This window comes from Oncorhynchus masou, chromosome 11, assembly GCF_036934945.1.
Source record: "Oncorhynchus masou masou isolate Uvic2021 chromosome 11, UVic_Omas_1.1, whole genome shotgun sequence".
Taxonomy (NCBI): domain Eukaryota; kingdom Metazoa; phylum Chordata; class Actinopteri; order Salmoniformes; family Salmonidae; genus Oncorhynchus; species Oncorhynchus masou.
Genome location: NC_088222.1, coordinates 37,690,911 through 37,713,315, shown reverse-complemented (window position 1 = coordinate 37,713,315; position 22,405 = coordinate 37,690,911). Strand labels below are relative to the sequence as shown.

Here is a 22,405-nt window from a genome sequence, read left to right as displayed (position 1 = left end):
ACAACAGTTCATGGGAGTAGAGTTTATTTGTTCGGGTCATTGTTCCTCGTGTGACATGTTTCAAGGCATAGTTCTGTTTCCAGTGATGGGAGATACAGAGTGTTTATTGTGTTGTGTTATGACTTCCATCTGTGCTCTACTCTGACAGCCTGTGGGGAAATGGTTGACCCAACTGGCTCCCCTGGACAGGCTGGCATTATACGAGGAGGAGGAGGAAGAGAGGGGGAGGAGGAGAGGTATATTGTCTCTCTACATCAGACACAATCAGGCCTGTGCTATATGACATCACTGGGTCCACGATGCCACTTTTCGATGTGAAGTGGAACTTCTAGACATGCTGTCAGAATACAGGATGTCAGCAGAGTGTGTGTGTGTGTGTCTGTGTGCATGTGTGTGTGTGCGAGTGTCTATCTTCGCAGCGCTTCACTTCAGAGCCAACAACTACAGATAACCAGTCTTGTGAAGTTAATGAGAGTGCCAGAGTCAAAAACAGAGTTCAAAGACTGATGTGTTTTAAAAAATGAGTCACTTGGGCCATCTCTTTCTCTCTCCCTCCCTCTTTCTCTCTTTCCCTCTTCCTGTCACTCTCTCTCTTTCCCTCCCTTTCTCCCACTCCCTCTCCTTCCCATTCTCTTGTAGTAACCAGCTGACTAGTATTACAGATATTAAATCTCCTCTATCCGAGAAAGGCCAGATGGGAGATTCAGTAAGGTTACATAAATTTCTCTCTCACGCTGCGATTAAACTCCCGAGTGGCACAGCGGTCTAAGGCATTTCATCTCAGTGCTAGAGTTGCCACTACAGACCCTGGTTCGATCCTGGGCTGTGTCACAACCAGCTATGATCGGGAGTCACATAGGGCGGCGCACAATTAGCCTAGCGTCATTAGGGGAGGGTTTGGCCAGGGTAGGCTGTCATTGTAAAATAAGAATTTGTTCTTAACTAACTTATCTAGTTAAATAAAAAATATATAAATACAATTTTAAAAAATAAACCCAGCCGACAGCTATTCATTACCACACAGGGAAATAGGGTTTTGAATAGATTACCACAGTTGATGTAATCTCTAGGATTCAACCCATGAATCTGACACAGCATAAGAAGGAAAAACTAAAACAACATGTCAAAAACAGACAATTTTAAATCTGCCGTTGTGGCGATGAACACAAAGCAAAGCGTACCGGAGTAATCTTATGCAACAACGGAAGACATTTTACATGTACAATTTAGTAATTTAGCAGACACTCTTATCCAGAGCAACTTACAGTTAGTGCATTCATCTAACGATAGCTAAGTGAGACAACCACATGTCACAGTCGTAGTAAGTACGTTTTTCCTCAATAAAGAAGTTATCGGCAAATCAGTGTTAGTAGGAAAAGACAAGAGCAAATGTTTTTTTGAGGGGTTGGGGGGAAAGATTTAAGATACTCTTTCAAGAGGGATTCAGACAATGTTCTGGAGATGGGCAAGGACTCTACTGTCCTAGCATCAGGGCGAAGCTGGTAAGAGGGAATGATATAACTCTCGTCTAGAAGTTGCACCGTTCCAGGGTCACCTTACACTCCCCCAATCCTAACTTCAACCATAAGGGCCAAATCCACCAACCTGATCTTAGATCAGCATCTAGACCCTAGATTCCAGGGGCAACTTGACGACTTCCTCCTTCCCAGAAGGCAGTGTACCGTACCTGGCTGGGTTGCCCTCTCTCTTCAGAGTGTTGAGGTGGAAGAGAGAGGGGGCAAGGCACACAGCGATGTTGGTGGGGGTCATCTGGTTCTCATCCACGCAGTCCACCACATCTCGGAGGAAGAGGAGGAGTGTCTGCAGGGCCTCCCTGTGCTCATCTGGCAGGAGGAAGATGGCCGCCTGGGCTGCACAGAACTGCTGGTCTTTGGGGAAGTCTGTGGAGGATGAGGAAGGGGTGAGCGATGTTAAACTGGAGTGGTGGATTGATTAGGATTGATTATACTGTAAAAATGTCTAAAATTGGTTTCACAATGCCTACTTAACCATCATTAACATAATGATTAGGTTTTTTACAGTCAGTCACGCAGATTCTGTCCACTTACATTGGTAGATATGCAGGAAGGACTCGCAGAGTTTGCTGGAGAACACAGGTTCTGGTAGATCTCTGAAATACTGTTTCACCATATCAGCCACATCGAATGCTGATTGGCCCTCGTAAGACGCACCCTCTGGGTCTGCCTCCACCATGTCACGCAGGTACTGGATACGAGACTTCACCCCCGACTTACGGAACAGACCCACCTGATGGGATGAGAGAGTGAAGGTGAGTCTCACCTGGTGGGAGTGGGGGGGTATATTAGACAATTGTAGATATGAAAACATCTAACCAACTTTGAAATTGGGGTGAACTGTCCCTTTAAAGCCTGACCCTATCTATTTCTTGAATAATGTATGAGCAATACTACATCTACTGGTGGTACAGGAGGTTAAAGAGTCCAGTACCTGATCGAGACACTCTGTCCTCAGATAGAATAGAGCCTTGAGGATGCTGGGGGGTAGAGGTTCCCCTGTCTGCTGCATACTGTGGAGGAGGGATACACCAAACACCCTCCTGCCCTTCAGCTCTTGAGCCTTGGCCTTCCGCGGGGGCTTGGGGAACGTCCTGAGGGGAGATAAACAATACAAGATGGAGGTCAAGGCTTGATGTTGAAGATAACCAGGTTAAAACTGAAACCTGCATGCTAAGTATAGACCATATATTGTGTTACCTACAGATTATAGAAAAGAGCAGAAGCTCTTAACTCTCCAGTCAGAAACAAGTCCTACCTACTTACAGGTTATGGAAAACGTGCTATTTTAATATTTCTACAGTAGGTTTCCTCAGGGAGAAAGCCCCTCACTTCTATATCAAAGATAATAAAACAAAAACATTAGTAAATAGTACAGTAATGTCCTCAAAAACACTACAGTAAGTACTACAGTTTACTACAGTCCGCTACTGTCCGCAAAAATACCACAGTAAATACTACAGTATACTACAGTCCGCAAAAACATAGTAGTATATACTTTTTTTTTACAACACCATTTATACTATAGTAAAATGTAAATACTACAGAAATCTACAGTAAATACTACAGTAAAGTCTGCAAAAACACTACAGTGAATACTATAGTATTCCTACCATAGTATACACTATAATATTTTTTCATTTGAGCACACATGCTCTTAGAAGAGGGCTCTGTGTAAAACTCAGATGGGACATTTCTTTTAAAGCCCAATTGGTTTATTTGCTGAATAGGATGTTTTTATAAGCCAGCAAGTGCCGGGGTAACGGCCTGTGTAGCTGAGGAGATAACATGAAGACCATTTAAAGCCTCCCCCTCATTATTCTTCCATAAATCAAGTTCAGGCACCTTGAGATATCAAGCTTCAGAGCCAATCAAATGTATGATTGCAGAAATTAACCTACTACTGGAATTAAATTCACACATTTTCATACAGCATGATTCTCGTTGATAGTGCTCTCTCCCATTACAAGCAGCATTTCCATTATAGTTTTCAGCTGTTCAATTAAAAGATATCTGCTGCGTCCACCTCATTTCATTACCGTAATGGTGTTCTGCTAGTGATTTAATGTGATTGTGTGTGTGTCATAGTGTTAGTAGGTGTGTTTTTCTCTGTGTGTCTTTCACTCACACTCACTCACTCACTCACTCACTCACTCACTCACTCACTCACTCACTCACTCACTCACTCACTCACTCACTCACTCACTCACTCACTCACTCACTCACTCACTCACTGTGTGTGTGTGTGTGTGTGTGTGTGTGTGTGTGTGTGTGTGTGTGTGTGTGTATTTAGAGAGAAAGCCAAGGGGAAAGGTGTTTGGCCACAGCAAATACAAGACACCACTTGTCTGGAATGAAGCTCGTTCCACAGCAGTGAGGGTGCAGAATACTGAAGCACGGGATCAATGGAAAAGCGAAGAGAGGCTGGAGTAGGTTATTTCTTTTGTAAGTTAGCTCAATGATTGTTAAAACAAATAGCCCAATTACTCTGCTCTCAAAAAGTCAATTACCCTGTCCTCTTGCCTTAAGCAATCCCTTTTCCCCCAGTTGGCTACACAAACTAATAATGTCAAACACTTTATTAGTGGGGTAGCCAAGTTTTGGGGATCAGGTTTTGAAACATTGGTGAGGAAATAGCTACAAACAATGAAAAGTAATAACTCATTCTGACATAACTGATTGGGATGTGCTGAGTTCTCATACATCATCCCATGTAATGCTATTTGGAGGTCACTGCCGTCAACCGTCGAGGTGAAATGTCCCTAAAAACAAACTATAGTTTTGGCAAGTCGGTTAGGACATCTACTTTGTGCATGACACAAGTAATTTTTCCAACAATTGTTTACAGACAAATTATTTCACTTATAATTCACTGTATCACAATTCCAGTGGGTCAGAAGTTTACATACACTAAGTTGACTGTGCCTTTAAACAGCTTGGAAAATTCCAGAAAGTTATGTCATGGCTTTAGAAGCTTCTGATAGGCTAATTAACATAATTTGAGTCAATTGGAGGTGTACCTGTGGATGTATTTCAAGGTCTACCTTCAGACTCAGTGCCTCTTTGCTTGACATCATGGGAAAATCAAAATAAATCAGCCAAGACATCAGAAAAACAACTGTAGACCCCCACAAGCCTGGTTCATCCTTGGGAGCAATTTCTAAACGCCTGACGGTAGCACGTTCATCTGTACAAACAATAGTACACAAGTATAAACACCATGTGACCAAGCAGCCGTCAAACCGCTCATGGAGGAGACTCGTTCTGTCTCCTAGACATGAACGTACTTTGGTGCGAAAAGTGCAAATCAATCTCAGAACAACAGCAAAGGACCTTGTGAAGATGCTGGAGGAAACAGGTATAAAAGTATCTATATCCACAGTAAAACGAGTCCTATATCGACATAACCTGAAAGGCCGCTCAGCAAGGAAGAAGCCACTGCTCCAAAACCGCCATAAAAAAGCCAGACTATGGTTTGCAACTGCTCATGGGGACAAAGATTGTACTTTTTGGAGAAATGTCCTCTGGTCTGATGAAACAAAAATATAACTATTTGACCATATTGACCATTGTTATATTTGGAGGAAAAAGGGGGAGGCTTGCAAGCAGAAGAACAACAAACCGTGAAGCACAGGGGTGGCAGCATCATGTTGTGGGGGTGCTTTGCTGCAGACGGGACTGGTGCACATCACAAAATAGATGGCATCATGAGGACGGAAACTTATGTGGATATATTGAAGCAACATCTCAAGACATCAGTCAGGAAGTTAAAGCTTGGTCGCAAATGGGTCTTCCAAATGGACAATGACCCCAAGCATACTTCCAAAGTTGTGGCAAAATGGCTTAAGGACAACAAAGTCAAGGTATTGGAGTGGCCGTCACAAAGCCCTGACCTCAATCCTATAGAACATTTGTGGGCAGAACTGAAAAAGCGTGTGCGAGAAAGGAGGCCTAAAAACCTGACTCAGTTACACCAGCTCTGTCAGGAGGAATGGGCCAAAATTCACCCAACTTATTGTTTGAAGCTTGTGGAAGGCTACCTGACACATTTGACCCAAGTTAAACAATTTAAAAGCAATGCTACCAAATACTAATTGAGTGTATGTAAACGTTTGACCCACTGGGAATGTGATGAAAGAAACTAAAGCTGAATAAATCATTCTCTCTACTATTATTCTGACATTCCACATTCTTAAAATAAAGTGGTGACCCTAACTGACCTAAGACAGGGAATATTTACTCGGATTAAATGTCAGGAATTGCGAAAAACTGAGTTTAAATGTTTTTGGCTAAGGTGTATGTAAACTTCCGACTTCAACTGCACATATCGAATATTACCCACCTACAGACCTTATCCCAAAGGAAAGAAGAGGACCTGTCTATAATTTCTCCAGGAGTCTAGCCTGAAGGTTATACTTTGTCATGCCGGCTTTTTCAGATGCTGATTTTTTGTTCATCTTTATTGGGGGGGTTTATTGCTCTGACAGCATCCTGTGTTTTGTCTTGTGAGAGGCAAGGTTGCAACTTCACATAAATAGTGAGTCCTGCATCCAAACTTCCACCTCTTCCGCCCTTCCTCCCCCACTTCCCCTTCTCTTCCTCATTTCCCTCATCGCACTACCACTTTCCTTTGATTCTTCTGGTCCAACCCTTCCTTTTCTCAACTCTACCTTCCCATCTCTCCTCTCCCCCCTCTTCACCTCCCCTCCCATTCCTCACCAGTTCCAGCCCTGCTTGCTGGAGGGGGAGTACTTGTCCATGAGAGCGGTGAGTTTAAGTAGGGAGAGCTTCCGCAGCAGGTGGAGGTGAGAGACAGGCTGGGCCTCGACCCCTGGGCCGCTGGCAGTCACTGAGGGAAGGCTCTGCTCGCTTGACCAGTGGTGCTGGCTCCGTCTACTGAACAGACACAACAGAACAATGATTTGTTCAGTGATAGAGTTCATGCATTTACAATATGATTTATCAAAACCTATTTGCATTTTTATTCTCAATGATACAATTACATAAGTAATGGATCTGTACGTACGAGTAATACACTTCCAATATGCCTTCTTAATGAGCGCTCAGGCCAGCTGTCATTCTCCACAGCCTGTTCTTACCTGATATTGCGAAGTAGTGACTGAACCACTGTGCCATCTCCATCCACAGATTCTTTTTCTAGGCTCTCCCTGTCCTCATCTCCCTCCCCCTCCACGGCCCCCGGCCCCAGCTCCTCAGCCTCCTTGATCTCCAGGTGGATGTGGTTGGAGGAGGAGGAGGGGCAGGGAGAGGGGGTGGAGCCGCGGTTAGAGTCAGAGTCAGAGTCCTCTGACAGTTTGTCCGTCCAGGTGTTGACGAGTTGCTGCAGGCCGCTGATACGCTCCATCACACTGTCCAGCGCAGAGAACACATCATTGTTTTCGCTGATCTCCTCCGTCTCCGCCGCCCTGTGATGCTCCACCTCCTGGCCAATCACCTGGCCTGTCGGCACATTGTCATAGATACTGGCCCGGTGGTCCAATGAGGCTGGGGGGCTGCAGCAGGGGGAATCCTGGTCCTTGGCCGCTGCGCTCCCCCTGCTCCGTCGCCCACGGTACCCGTGGAAGCTCCCAGTTCTCCAGTTGACGGAGGTGTTGTCTATGGGCAACAGGACATTGTTGTGAGTGAGGGCAGTGGGGAACGTTCCTGGCTTGTGTCCCTGGGGGATCTGGAAGACCAGGCTCTCGTGGTTATTCCTCTCGTCCTTGTAGTCTTGGAGCTCTCGGACCGGGCCGCTGTGGAGACCTTCCTGGTGCTGTTCTTGGACCCCGCCGGTTCGTTTGCAGTTGCTGCGTACCCTGGTGATGGGGCTTGGGGTGCTGACTGTACTGCTGCTCTCTGATGTGCTGGGGCTGCTGCTGCCTGAGTGGGGGGAGGATGGTGAGGAGGAAGCCTGGCTGCCCGGCCGGTCCCTATCCCTGTCCTGCAGGGTGGAGATGTCCAGGCACTGCAGCCGTCTCAGCCTGTGCTCGACATCCAGACCCACCTGGAGCACGGGGCCAGAGATGACCAGCCTGGTTCTGCTGTGGCCACTGTGGCCTGGGGAGCGGAGGGTGGTTGTGCTCCTCAGACGCAGCTTCTCCATCTTCCTCAGCAGACTGGGGCCCTTCTTCCTGGGTGGCTTGTCCGGGAAGCGCTCCTCAGCACTGCTGAAGCCGAGCATCTCACCCCCTGGCGAGGGGGGCCCACTGAACGACGTGTCCAGGGACATGGTCTTGTTGGTGGAAGAGCAGCGAGACGAGCTCCTGCTGGTCTCTTGGTCATCAGTGGCAGTCTTGCGGCCCTCACTCTCAGTGCTGCTGGTGCTGTGGAGGGAGCAGACCTCATGACGGTCGTTGGATTCACCTGGGGACATATCATGGCTGTCCGGTAAACACAGGAAGCCCATCCCCTCTAGTCGACGCCAGCGTCTTGTCTGCCTCTCATAGGCCCATTTGGCACTGATGGCACAGGGCTCCTCATCCTCTGACTCCTCCAACTAAGAATTACAAGACAATAATCAAGGTACTGTATGAGTCATGTCTCCAAAAAAAATCAGGGCCAACTATTTCTGGACATCGTGTAACTCTTCAGAGATATGTTTTATTTATTTTATGTTTTTGAGTAGATCAGCTTTAATTTTGCAGATAGATTTTGGCCTCTATCAATGTAAATTGTCTGCAACATTTCCAATCCCCCATGTATATTGTTTTGTAAATATATATAGTATTTTAAATATAGATTTTTAAAATAGATTTTCCTTCTTTATTATATCTTCCACAAAGATAACAAAATTCTGAGATAACGATTCTCTGAGAACATTAAATGTCCAATGCAGCCATTTTTATATCAATGTCAAATAATTTCTGGGTAACAATTAAGTACCTTAATTAATGTGATTGTTTTCTATTAAAATTATCCAAAAATGTCAAAAATAGCTTCTTAGCAAATAATAATTTCACAAGCAAAAATTTTGCGAGGACTGTCTGGGAGTGGTCTGAGTGGGGAGGAGAGGTTATTGGCAGAGAGGTTAGGAAATCTCTTATTGGTCAATTTACCGCATGGTGATGTCACTATGGAAGGCCAAAACTCCATCCCACCAAAACAGAATGAAATTGAATTTCTCTTTTTCATCTAGCTCTTAGAAAACTCATCTAGAATTCATTTTCACAATTTCACAGTACTATTCCCACCTCATAGTAATGGAAATGTATATAAAATATAAGAAAATCTAGTTTTTGACTGCACTGGGACTTTTAGTAGAAAATTATTATGCAACATGATTAATTCTAGAGTTTTCACCCAAATTATCTTTCTCTGCACTTTCTCAAACAAAGACTATTGAAGTTTTGAGGAGTTTTGGAGGTGGGTGGAGCTATCTACTTCCATACTGCCATCAATATCAGTGGAAATCGATGCGTTAAATGCTAACTAGGAGCTTTTCCTCTGGTTACTGCGGTGTCTTTGACAGAGCTGCCATGTTGGTGTTCCATGGTGTTCACTCTCACTCACCCGTCTCTTTGATCTGCCCAGCTCCAGCCTCAGCTCCACACATTTGTTTAAAGTGTTTAATCTCCTGTAAGCAGAGGAGAAGAATGGCGGTTAAACAAGCACAGCACACTCTGTCTTTCTCTCTCTCTCTTTCTTTCTCTCTCTCCTCTCTCTCTCTCTTTCCCCAGTCCAATGAAGTATTCCAGCACTACATACACTCCATCAGTAGAACAAGGAGCAATGGTGAGAAGGAGGGAGTGGATGTAAAGTCCAGCTACTCACCTGCAGAGTGAATCAAGTGCATCCTTATCCAGAAAACTGTGATCACTCTTTACCCAGTCTATATCAATGGGGAACCTGCAATCTGAGAGGCAAACAAGGCGTGATATGACACTGTTTGTTATGGATGAGCAAATATGTGGATCTGGTGTGCACTGTAATAGATTGTGTTTGATGGCTTGAGAGGATTACTATTTGATATTTACCTTTGTATAATTGCACGTACTGGGGGAAGCCAGCTGCTCTCAGCCAATCGCAAGCCTCCTTCGCTTCGATCTCTGCAAACAAAAAACAATATTCAAATTAAAGTACAATTATTTTCTGGTTGGCCCATTTTAATATCAGGACAAATATTTGTGCATATTAAGCGAGCTATTTTACGCTTTAATTACACTCGCAAAAATAATGCGGACAAAAATAGAAGCGTCTCGCTCCTTTTTCTCCTCTCATCTCTGAGAGGGTGTACTTTTACAGTGGATTTTTGGAAGAGGCCATCCTAATTGCTCCTAATTGGCTAACGTGGCGTGTGTGTGTCAGACACAGAAAAGGCAGACATCGTTTGTCAGAAGTGGCTTCAGTCCCTCTGGCCACACACAGCCTTTCATGTCCCCTCTGTTGAGGTTCCACCCATCTGCTAACACCCACCATTCACATAGTACTGTCAGGGACAGATGGTGGGAAGAAGTGCAATCTTTCTTCAAACTCACTGGTACTTCATGAAATAAAACCCAGAGAGAAAGAGAGAGAACGTTAAAGAGACAAAACGATAAAGAAACAACGAGAGAGTACTTGGCATTAGGTGTTTTTCTCCCAGGCTGTGGGGGTCAGGGGAAGACAGCTGGAGGTTGAGTTACAAAGAGGCGGCAGGTAGTAATAGTGGTTAAGAGCGTTGGGCCAGTAACCAAAAGGTTGATTGTTCAAATCCCAAAGCTGACTAAGTGAAACATCTGGCGATGTGCCCTTGAGCAAGGCACTTGAGCCTACTTGTTCTTGTAAGTTGCTCTGCATAAGAGTGTCTGACATAATTACAAGAAAAAAGCAGATGGTTGAGATATGTAAACAGGGGAAAAACAAGCTGTGAATATCACAAGACTCCTTTGATCCAGGGGAGAAACTCTGCTAGATGGGAACGGGGTTCATCAAATCAACAGCCAGGTTTGATCACTTAGTGTTAGAGGAGGATGATTTCTGTTCCTGTCCAATATTGACTGGCTTTCATCAGGCTGTCCACTCAAGAGAAAGCTTCAAACTGTAACTAGTTCCTGTAACCTCGTTCTATCAACCTAACAGGGTAGTTATAAACATCACAGGAATTAAATCATCAACATGTATAGATCACATCTTTACTAATGCTGCATAAATGTGTTTGAAAGAAGTCTCCAAATCCCTAGGATGTAGTGATAACAATATAGTAGCAATATATAGGAAAACTAAAGTTTCTTAAGCTGGGCCTAATATAGTGTATAAAAGGTCATCCAGTAAGTTTGGTAGTGATTCCTATGTTGATGTAAAGAATATTTGTTGGTTCGTTGTGTGTAATGAAAAGCAACCAGATGCTGCACTTGACATATTTACAAAATGTCTTATCTAAGTTAGTAATAAGCATGCACCCATTAAGAAAATGACTGTAAAAACAGTGAAATCCCTGTGGATTGATGAGGAATGGAAAAATTGTATGGTTGAGAGGGATGAGGCAAAATAAATGGAAAATAGGTTGAAAATCTGGCTGTACAACTGATTGGCAAACATACTGCAAATTGAGAAATCACGTGACTAAACTGAATAAAAAGAAGAAGAAACTACACTATGAAACAAAGATAAATGACAAAGAGTGATAGTAAACTGCTTTGGAGCACCTTAAATTACATTTTGGGCAAACTATGCTCCATCATTCATTGAATCAATCACTTAAAGGATTTTTTCATTGGCAAGATTTGCAAACTTAGGCATGAAATGCCAGCAACAAACATTGACACTACACATCCAAGTGTATCTGACCAAATTATGAAAGACAAGGGTTGTAATTTTGAATTCCGTGAAGTAAGTGTGGAAGGTGAAAAAAATAAAGTTGTCTATCATCAATGACAAGCCACCGGGGTCGGACAACTTGGATGGAAAATTACAGAAGATAATAGTGGACAATATTGCCACTCCTATTTCCCAGATCTTCAGTTTAAGCCTACTAGAAAGTGTGTGCCCTCAGGCCTGAAGGGAAGCAAAAGGTTTTCCCTTACCTAAGAATAGTATAGCCTTTTTTACAGGTTCAAAAAGCCGGCCAATCAGCCTGCTACCAACCCTTAGTAAACTTCTGGGAAAAATTGTGTTTGACCAGATTTCCCCTTTATTTAACCAGATTCAATGCTATTTTACAGTAAACAAATTGACAACAGACTTTCAGTATGCTTTTAGGGAAGGACATTCAACAAGCACAGCGCTTACACAAATGACTGATAGAAATGTATTTAAAAAATATTGTGGGGGGCGCTTTGTTAGACTTCAGTGAGGCTTTTGACATTATCGATCATAGTATGTTGCTGGAAAAACATATGTGTTATGGCTTAACACCCCCTGCTATATTGTAGATAAAGAGTTGCTTGTCTAACAGAACACAGAGGGTGTTCTTTAATGGAAGCCTCTCCAACAAAATCCAGGTAGAATCAGGAATTCCCCAGGGTAGCTGTCTAGGCCCCTTACTTTTTTCAATCTTTACTAACGACATTCCACTGGCTTTAAGTAAAGCCAGGAATATCTAAACTCAGCACAAAAAAAGAAACGTCCTCTCGCTGTCAACTGTGTTTATCTTCAGTAAACTTAACACATGTAAATATTTGTATGAACATAACAAAATGCAACAACTGAGACATCAACTGAACAAGTTCCACAGACATGTGACTAACAAAACTGGAATAATGTGTCCTTGAACAAAGGGGGGTCAAAATCAAAAGTAACAGTCAGTATGTGGTGTGAACACCAGCTGCCTTAAGTACTGCAATGCATCTCCTCCTCGTGGACTGCACCATATTTGTCAGTTCTTGCTGTGAGATGTTACCCCACTCTTCCACCAAGGCACCTGCAAGTTCCTGGACATTTCTGGGGGAATGGCCCTAGCCCTCACATTCCGATCCAACAGGTCCAAGACGTGCTCAATGGGATTGAGATCCGGGCTTTTAGCTGGCCATGGCAGAACACTGACATTCCTGTCTCGCAGGAAATCATGCACAGAACGAGCAGTATGGCTTGTGGCACTGTCATGCTGGAGGGTCATGAGCCTGCAGGAAGGATACCACATGAGGGAGGAGGATGTCTTCTCTGTAACACACAGCGTTGAGATTTCCTGCAATGACAACAAGCTCAGTCCGATGATGCTGTGACACACTGTCCCAGACCACGACGGACCCTCCACCTCCAAATCTGTCCCGCTGCAGAGTACAGGCCTCGGTGTAACGCTCATTCCTTCGACGATAAACGCAAATCCGACCATCATCCCTGGTGAGACAAAACCGCGACTCGTCAGTGAAGAGCACTTTTTGCCAGTCCTGTCTGGTCCAGCGACAGTGTGTTTGTGCCCATAGGCTACGTTATTGCCGATGATGTCTGGTGAGGACCTGCCTTACAACAGGCCTACAAGCCCTCAGTCCAGCCTCTCTCAGCCTGTTGTGGACAGTCTGAGCACTGATGGAGGGATTGAGTGTTCCTGGTGTAACTCAGGCAGTTGTTGTTGCCATCCTGTACCTGTCCCGCAGGTGTGATGTTCGAATGTACAGATCCTGTGCAGGTGTTGTTACATGTGGTCTGCCACTGCGAGGACAATCAGCTGTCTGTCCTGTCTCCCTGTAGCGCTGTCTAAGGCGTCTCACAGTATGGACATTGCAATTTATTGCCCTGGCCACATCTGCAGTCCTCATGCCTCCTTGCAGCATGCCTAAAGCACATTCACGCAGATGAGCAGGTACCCTGGGCATCTTTCTTTTTCCGTTTTTCAGAGTCATTAGAAAGGCTTCTTTAGTGTCCTAAGTTTTCATAACTGTGACCTTAATTGCCTACCGTCTGAAAGCTGTTAGTGTCTTAACGACCGTTCCACAGGTGCATGTTCATTAATTGTTTATGGTTAATTGAACAAGCATGGGAAACAGTGTTTAAACCCTTTACAGTGAAGATCTGTGAAGTTATTTGGATTTTTACGAATTAGTTTTGAAAGACAGCGTCCTGAAAAAGGGACGTTTCTTTTTTGCTGAGTTTATGTATGCGGATGACTCAACAGCATACACGTCAGCCACCACAGCAACTGAATTGACTGCAACACTTCACAAAGAACTGCAGTTAGTTTCAGAATTAGTGGCAAGGAATAAGTTAATCCTAAATATTTAAAAAACGAAAAGCATTGTATTTGGGACAAATCATTCACTAAACCCTAAACCTCAACTAAATCTTGTAATGAATAATGTGTAAATTGAGCAAGTTGAGGAGACTAAATTCCTTGGAGTAACCCTGGATTGTAAACTGTCGTGGTCAAAACATATTGATACAACAGTAGCTAGGATGGGGAGAAGTCTGTCTATAATAAAGATCTGCTCTACATTCTTAACAGCACTATCAACAAGGCAGGTCCTACAGGCCCTAGTTTTGTCACACTTGGACTACTGTTCAGACGTGTGGTCAGGGTCCACAAAGAGGGAATTTTGGGAAAATTGGAATTGGCTCAGAACAGGGCAGCATGGCTGTACACAGAGAGCTAACATTAATAATATGCATGTCAATCTCTCCTGGCTCAAAGTGGATGAGAGATTCACTTCATCGCTACTTGTATTCGTGAGAAGCTGAATGTTGAATGCACCAAGCTGTCTATTTGAACTGCTGGCACACAGCTCGGACACCCATGCATACCCCACAAGACAAGCCCCCAAAGGTATCTTCACAGTCCCCAAGTCCAGAACAGACTATGGGAGGTACACAGTACTACAGTACTTCCATGACTACATGGAATTCTATTCCACATCAAGTAACTCATGCAAGCACTAACATTTAATTTAAAAAACAGATAGGTGCAGACACATGCATACATACACACGATAACATATGCACTATACACACATGTATGTACACATGGATTTTGTGTTGTAGATACAGCGGCTTGTGAAAGTATTCATCCCCCCTTGACATTTTTCCTATTTTGTTAGAATTTTTTAGATTTAAAATAGATTTTTTGGGGGGTTGTATAATTTGATTTACACAACATCCCTACCACTTTGAAGATGCAAAATATTTGTAATTGTGAAACAAACAAGAAATAAGACTAAAAAACTTCAGCATGCATAACTATTCACCCCCCATAGTCAATACTTTGTAGAGACACCTTTTGCAGCAATTACAGCTGCAAGTCTCTTGGGGTATGTCTCTATAAGCTTGGCACATCTAGCCACTGGGATTTTTGGCCATTCTTCAAGGCAAAACTGCTCCAGCTCCTTCAAGTTGGATGGGTTCTGCTGGTGTACAGCAATCTTTAAGTCATACCACAGATTCTCAATTGGATTGAGGCCTGGGCTTTGACTAGGCCATTCCAAGACATTTCAATGTTTCCCCTTAATCCACTCGAGTGTTGCTTTAGCAGTATGCTTAGGGTCAATGTCCTGCTGGAAGGTGAACCTCCGTCCCAGTCTCAAATCTGGAAGACTGAAACAGGTTTCCCTCAAGAATTTCCCTGTATTTAACATCATCCATCATTCCTTCAATTAGAGATCCTTAGAGATCCTTTTTATGTCTCTGTTTTGGTTTGGTCAGGGCATGAGTTGGGGTGGGCATTCTATGTTTTGTGTTCTATGTTTTCTATTTCTTCGTGTTTGGCCGGGTATGGTTCTCAATCAGGGACAGCTGTCTATCGTTGTCTCTGATTGGGAACCATACTTAGGTAACCTTTTCCCACCTGTGTGTGTGTGGGAGTTTGTCTCTGTTTAGAGCACTTTGCTTGTGAGCTTCACGGTTTGTTTTTGTAGTGTTTATTGTTTTGTTTGGCGTCATTTTGCTTAAAATAAAGAAAATGTACGCTCACCACGCCGCACCTTGGTCCTCATCTTTCAACAGCCATGAGAGGGTGAATACATATGCATGCACAACTTTTCAGTTTAGATTTTTTTTCATTTCACATTTCCAATTTGGACTATTTTGTGTATGTCCATTACATGAAATCCAAATAAAAATCAATTTAAATTACAGGTTGTAATGCAACAAAATAAGAAAAATGGCAAGCTGGATGAATACTTTTACAAGGCACGGTATGTAGTAGTAGAGTAGGGGCCTGAGGGCACACACGTATTATGTTGTGAAATCTGTTGTGAATGTATTGTAATGTTTTTAAACATGTATAATTGCCTTCATTTTTCTGGACCCCAGGAAGAATAGTTGCTGTCTTGGCAGCAGCTAATGGGAATCCATAATAAATACAAATACAAGTTTTGGGATTGACGGACAGAGTTTGTGACAGAGAGGAGATCAGCTGTACCTGCTAAAATATGACATACAGGCTAGTATCACATAACTCTGAGGCTGTAAAGCTATGTATCTGCCAGGGTTATATAAAAAGCCTGCACCCTCTAGGAACATCTAGGAAGATTTTAATCCACTTAACCCCAACATTTCTCTAAGTTTTCGGCATCATTTTGAAGCCCTAGTTATTATTTTGCTTTGACAAAGTCATTTCTCTAGATTATCATTTAGTGTGATTATTGATTCATTTACCTCTGTCCCTCATTTTAAGGTCAACCCTGCTACGTGAACTCCCATTTGAATATGGTGAAAGTAAACTATTTCTTTAATCTTTTTTCCAAAAGCAACATTAAACAGCTAATAGTCACATCATAAAGTAAAAATAGGTGAGCTGGTTCTACACTTTTTGGCCCTTTCCTGTGTTTTGTGGTGGAAAACTGAGCGGGTCAAGCCTAACACGTCAACCGTGTTACCCATAGACAGCCTACAAATGTTTTAACAATTATTTTTCCCCCCTTCCATTGCCACTCCCTGTTGCACACAATAAGCTTCCATTCCCCTTGTCAAAATGGAATTTATGACTGATTTTAAGATGAAATTGTCAACGCTGTTACTGTCAACCCTGTTACGGTCAACCGTGTTACTTTATCTGGCACTTAATATGCACTTGCTACAGTATTTTTTATTTATTTCACCTCTTGAGATTAAGTTACACTTCTCAAAAGGCACCGTGGAACAACCATAAAGCCTATGGTGGAATAAATTGTTATCACCTTATAATAACACCCTGCTCCCAGATGTAAATAAACTATTAGCTACCCAAACCAGTGGTCAGAATGACATCACAGGGCTGGAAAAGGCATAAGACAGGTGACCCAGTTGCAGTATGAAATATATATAAAACAGTGAACAATTAACTTCACTGCGCCTTGTCCACCACTATATTCTTCCTGCGTATAAGCATGATGGTATCTGTGAGACCGCCAATTTTAATAAGGCCAAGAAGGGAAAGGCTCTTCCTTTTCCAAATTCCTCAGGCCGCCTTGGAGGAAGTTGTGCTTTTGGGCTCCGGGTTCTGATAAGAGATGCGTGCTTGCAATTCAACCCCTCCCTCCCTCACAGCGCCAGGAAGTCGGAGGAGTGTGTTTAGGGGCCTGGGAAAATGGCGCTATGTGCTCTAGCCCTGACGCAATCCTTGCCCCCCCCCCCCCCCCCCAGTACGTCCCAGTACGCACCACACACACTACACACCCACTCTTTGTAGCAGTCTCCTAAGTCCTACCACTATATGGGCCTCCAGGCCTAGAGCTGTCTTTTGCCATGTCTCTTCATGAGTCGATAGACATGAGAAAAGCATCTCAGTGTGATATGGTAACATCTCTCTGCTCTGACACCTTACATGTTTCTGATCTTCACAACATCCTCCAGAGGACCAAGCCTTGGACTCAACAGCCTCAGTGGAATGCAAATACAGCTGCTTTTTACTGGGATGGCAAGTGTCAAGTGAGGCGTAAAAGTGGTGTGAAAACCTCAAATGTCTGTGAAGTTATGTTGAGAACTGTAACATTAGACATGTGGAGTGCTAGGGATGATATGACATTGGGTGGTTACTGTGGCCTAGTTAGATTGCAACACAATGGATGTGTTCTAGGGAATGGCCAACATATGTCCTCTGAATGACTGTAAACAAGACAAGAAAGACCAAAAGATAGAACTGACCTCAATTTTCTGTACTTAAATCAGAGAATATAGATGTTTGATGAATCACAAATAACAGTGATATCCTGCAGTTGGTCATCTATCATGTTTCTGTTCTGTTAGGTATTTGGTGTATGACCCAAGTGTGTCACTCGGTCAGCAAATCAGAGTTAATATGGAAAAAGTAACAATGGCTCTATAACAATGGCAATCAGAGAGCACCTGGTGATTGTTACGCAATCATTTATCCCCCTTAACCATCTATACCAGCGCTGGCTTATCTCATTCCATTACTCCCCGGCCAAAGTTGGCAGGTAGAATTGCATTAGGTCATAGGTATAATTGTTCCTGCGCTCTGTTGCTCCTGGTTGCTAACAACAGTGTCTGTGTAATCCACTCATGCCAATGGGGAAATGAGTTGGAGGGATTTTTGCTGCTATAGTTAGAGAACTTTCAGATTGCAGAAAGTATAATTGGTAAATTAAGGTCTTCTAGGAAATACTAGACACCACAATGAACCGGTCAATCTCTACTGAACCTTTTTAGAGAACCATCTGCAAATGAGCCCAACTTAGGGGTCTGCTCACATTGAATCATGTTGATTGAATTGAAATACTTGGCATTTAATGCTCAAGTAGAACTATGCACATGATAAGATGCCAAATCTTAAAATGGTGAAATACAACAGTTAGTTGATTAGAGACCAAATACTCCAATCCATTGCAATGACTGAGTGTCTTTGTTCAGTCTGGTTCCTCTGAAAAGCTAACGCCATGGGAAAAAGACATATTGGAAACAACAGATGTGCTAGGCATTTTATCTCTGATTCCAAAGTAGCTGGTTTTCTATCATAACTCCTAAGTTCATCAAATATTGGAACCATGAACCCATTGCCTACGTGCTCGGAATATGTATGGAGCAGGAAAGTAGAAGTATTTATTACATTATTTGATATAAAATAATACATTTTTAATGAGCTGAAGTATCATATTTATGTACTCACTTTCCTTGACAAAATGGTGAATATTGACACTGTCTTTACTGATCTTACTCAAACAATCAACCACTTATTTTTTTCATTAGAGCTCACTCAAGAACATTTTCAAGGATTTTATTAACAGTATAGTCATTTATTTAGCAGACAGTCTTATCTAGAGTGATTTACAGTAGCGAGTGCATATATTTTCATACTGGTCCCTTGTGGGAATCAAACCCACAACCCTGATGTTGCACACCAACCAAGCCACAGTGAACCCTTTCATGTTCCTTGAAAGTCAAACTATTCCTTTTGAATCTATATGACAAAACATTTCGGCTAGTTAAATAAGTATTTTTAAAAGCCTCTTGCAAAACTATAGTCTAGAGCATGCATTAGACTAAAGAGCATGCATTAGACTAAAGAGCATGCATTAGACTAAAGAGCATGCATTAGACTAAAGAGCTGAGGCTCATGCAGTGGTGCAGCACATCACCTTACATCATCTGAACTCCTCACCTCATTTTGAGCATCACATGAACCTCACAGCTGACACCCTATCAGGTTAGTAGTGGCTCTCTGAATATGTTAATATATCTAAGTTTATATTTGTCGGAGTCCTAGAATTTGCTATTGTAATACTACTAGTTCATAGAAGAAAAGTTGTTACTTACTTGTAATCAACATGGTGCTGTAATGTTGTCAGATGAAATATGATATTTAGTCTCGTTTTATTCTTGTTAAGAATGAGCAAAGTTATCAAACTTGATGTTGAATGATAAAAATACATAAAAACTATACAAATCTAATCAAATATTGAAGACAAGTTCAGCTGTCTTGATCATATTGGCCATCATAGTGAAATCAGTACAAACATTTCCACTTTCCAGTCGCCCTTCCCTCCCCTGGACCATACCAACTGCACTTAACGCTCACCCCAGGAGGGAGGCTTCCAAAACTACATAATGGATGACCAAGGCTGTTGACTTTAAAAGCATGCCAGGGTATGTATAAAGTATTCCAGAATTCAGATAACTTTCTCTACTGTGACAACTAATACAATTGTAACATCTGATATAAAATCATTCATTTTAAATTAGCTAATGTATCCTCCCCCCCTCCCCCCACACCATCGCCCTTAAGAGAGTGTGGTTGATCCCAAGACATTGCCCTGTTGGTATTAGACTAGACTGGAGTGACCAGAAAGAGATTTCCAAACCTCAGACACTGGCCTTGAGGCCATTTCCCCCCCTTTGTAGTCAGACTTGACAGCTAAAAGTAGATGTAGCAGACAATCAGCCTATCATGGTAAACACGGAAACTCTCAAAGATAGTCAGACCAAGAACATGATGAATTTCCTCCACACAGGCTTCATAATAATCATGTATTTTTATATAATACAGTACAATATTTGTACTTTATGTAACTACTCCTTCCAATATCCAGATGTCACATTTCTTACACATTTATGTTCTCACTTTTCTTGACAAAATGGTGAATTTTGACTCTATCTTTACTGATCCTACTCAAACAGTCAACCACTTATTTATGTCATTAGAACTCACTCAATAACATTTTCATGGATTTTATGATTTTCATGGATTTCATTCAGCAGACAGTCTTATCCAGAGTGCATACATTTTCATACCGGTCCCCCATGGGAATCGAACACACAACCCTAATGTTGAACACACCACACTCTACCAATTGAGCCACAGGGAACCCTTCTGTGTTCCTTGAAAGTCAAATCATTCCTATGGTACAGTACCTTACCTCTAAAACCTGCAGCCCACACTTATATGTGGTCTGACCTTCTCCTGTAGCTGCTATCAGCATCTTGTAAAAGGCTGTTTCATAGCAGAAATGGCACATTTAGTTCAAATCAAAAGAACAAGAGGATAGTAACTCTAATGACTACCCTTAAACCACTGTGGATGATGACAAAAACCTGCAGTGCTAATAGCCCTCTTCAAGGCTTCATCAGGATTCATTCCTAGGTAAGCCATTAGCGGTAATAGGTTCCATTTACAACGTAGGTGTTTGATTAGGCTCTTTTAAATGTGAAAACCCCTTGAGAGGGCCACCTCTTTGCTGCATTAATTCACAGTTGAATGAAAGATGGAAAGAAATGAAAACAACTAATGACTTTTACACAAGAGTGAAGTACAGGAACCATGGTCCCCTTGGCAACCTTCCTGGAGCGCTTAGCTCAAGTTTATAATAAAAGCTGGAAATAGGCATTCTTGGCTGTTACTGGGAATGAGATGTTTTTCTTGGATGACCCTAGCCCAAGATTCTGGTTTATGTGCATGATGTCATAGTCCATCATAATGCAGACCAAAGTTTTGTTATTTTTCCTGCAGATTTCGAAACCGCTTCTGCTTCATGTCTATGTACTAAAGTAATTATTTTATAATACACTTTTGAAGACAAATGTTGACTACGGTAACTGTCACAACTGACCAAATATTTTATCTTGGCACAATTATAAAGTTTTTCTGTTTGGGTTAGCTGGTGAATTCATCAAAGCCACTGGCTCTTTCTGGTTCCTTGAGGGTCCCACCCTTGTTTTGGGTGAGTTAATTTTGCGGGACGGGGGTGTGCACTGCAGTCCTCCTCCCCAAGCAAAGGCTTCCGCTCTGACAAGCCCCTTATTCCAAATGGTCCAACTTCAAATTATGTAAAGCACTGTCCTTCCATCACACAATCTGCTGTAATTCTATACCTATATAAAACATATTAGCTGCTGTTGAGTGGTTTGAGTTCTGTGGATGTTATAAAACTTGTTGCTATTTAAGAGATTATGACTTCTGGGTTTTCCTCCTCAGGTTCACAACTCCTAAATGCTGAAGTGATAGTGATCAGCAAGGATGAAATGATCGCTGCTCTTAATATCTACTACCTCTCCCATCAAATCAAACTTAACCATGACGACAGATGTTTTTCTACTTACTGTTGCTTCATGGGCAGTCAGCCTGCCTTACAATAAATACACAACATCACAAAGAAATTGCCATACAGAGACGTGGAACTATGCTGAAACTATAGAAACCACACTGAACACCACAACAAAGAAGATCATTCCACATCATCTCACTTTAGGGATATGAGCTTGGACAGGTTGGCTGAAAATGGCCAGGCTATAGCCAAATGGGTCTATATATCAAAGACACACATCCAGAGGTCCAATAGCATCTCTCTCCAGTTCATCATTCTTAGAAATGATATCATCTGTGTTCAAATCTTTGTGTTGATGAAATTATGTTACTTCACCAGCTGTGGTGGCAGACCGGCCAGCAGCCATCCAGTCTGTTCTACTGGATGGTTTTATTTACAACTGAAGTATTTACAATGACTGTGATTAATGCTAATGGCCAAGCCTCCCTATTGGAAACAGTCAGATCCATCCACCAAGACTGATCCAAAGCAACACTAGCGCCATGTGGACTGTGGGTATGTTTAATACAAAGCGACATATGTCCTAGTGTTGTGAGAAGGACAAAGGGATAGCCGTGTGTGTGTTTACCTAGTATGAAAGTTGCCCCATCCTCGTTTGTTTGCTCTTCCATAAAGCTGAGAGTTTCACATTGGCTTGACCTCTGCTCTTGGCAGCCGCTGCACTGCTGGCCCCTGATCACTGTTTTGTAAGGTTATGCAAGAACACACATCCTTTTCCTGAGTAAGAGGAGGAGGGCGTCAGAAAAGGAAGAATTCAGCTCAGTACCCCTGCCAGGGTAGAGTGTGTGTGTGTGTGTGTGTGTGAGACTGTGTGTGTGTGTGGTTATGACTGTGTTACTGAGGGTATGTGAGGATGTGTCATGTGTTTACTCTCATGGACTTTGTTTCTATTTGAGTGTACCGTATGCACTTGTGATTGTGTGTTTCTCTCTATGTGTGTATATCTGTGTCTGCAATCTGAGTCCAGCCTCTGAGTCTTTGGGCTGGTAT

The 22,405-nt window shown here is 42.6% G+C and overlaps 1 protein-coding gene across 3 annotated transcripts in view; it reads right to left on the bottom strand.

Moving 5' to 3' along the window:
• The window catches only part of si:dkeyp-23e4.3 (rho GTPase-activating protein 7), a 98,266-nt gene that overhangs the window by 9,324 nt on the left and 66,537 nt on the right, over nt 1-22,405 (bottom strand). Inside the window, exons 1-9 of one of the 3 annotated variants that reach the window (XM_064978431.1) lie at nt 19,131-19,337; nt 9,509-9,580; nt 9,306-9,387; nt 9,045-9,108; nt 6,635-8,031; nt 6,255-6,431; nt 2,470-2,629; nt 2,070-2,268; nt 1,688-1,901 (exon numbers count right to left, since the gene is read on the bottom strand). In XM_064978431.1, coding sequence (XP_064834503.1) covers nt 1,688-1,901; nt 2,070-2,268; nt 2,470-2,629; nt 6,255-6,431; nt 6,635-8,031; nt 9,045-9,108; nt 9,306-9,387; nt 9,509-9,580; nt 19,131-19,143 — 2,378 coding nt within the window. In that variant the 5' untranslated portion in view covers nt 19,144-19,337. Of the gene's footprint in view, nt 1-1,687; nt 1,902-2,069; nt 2,269-2,469; nt 2,630-6,254; nt 6,432-6,634; nt 8,032-9,044; nt 9,109-9,305; nt 9,388-9,508; nt 9,581-19,130; nt 19,338-22,405 lie in introns of those variants that run through there. The other 2 variants (XM_064978430.1, XM_064978432.1) reach the window with 2 other exon arrangements.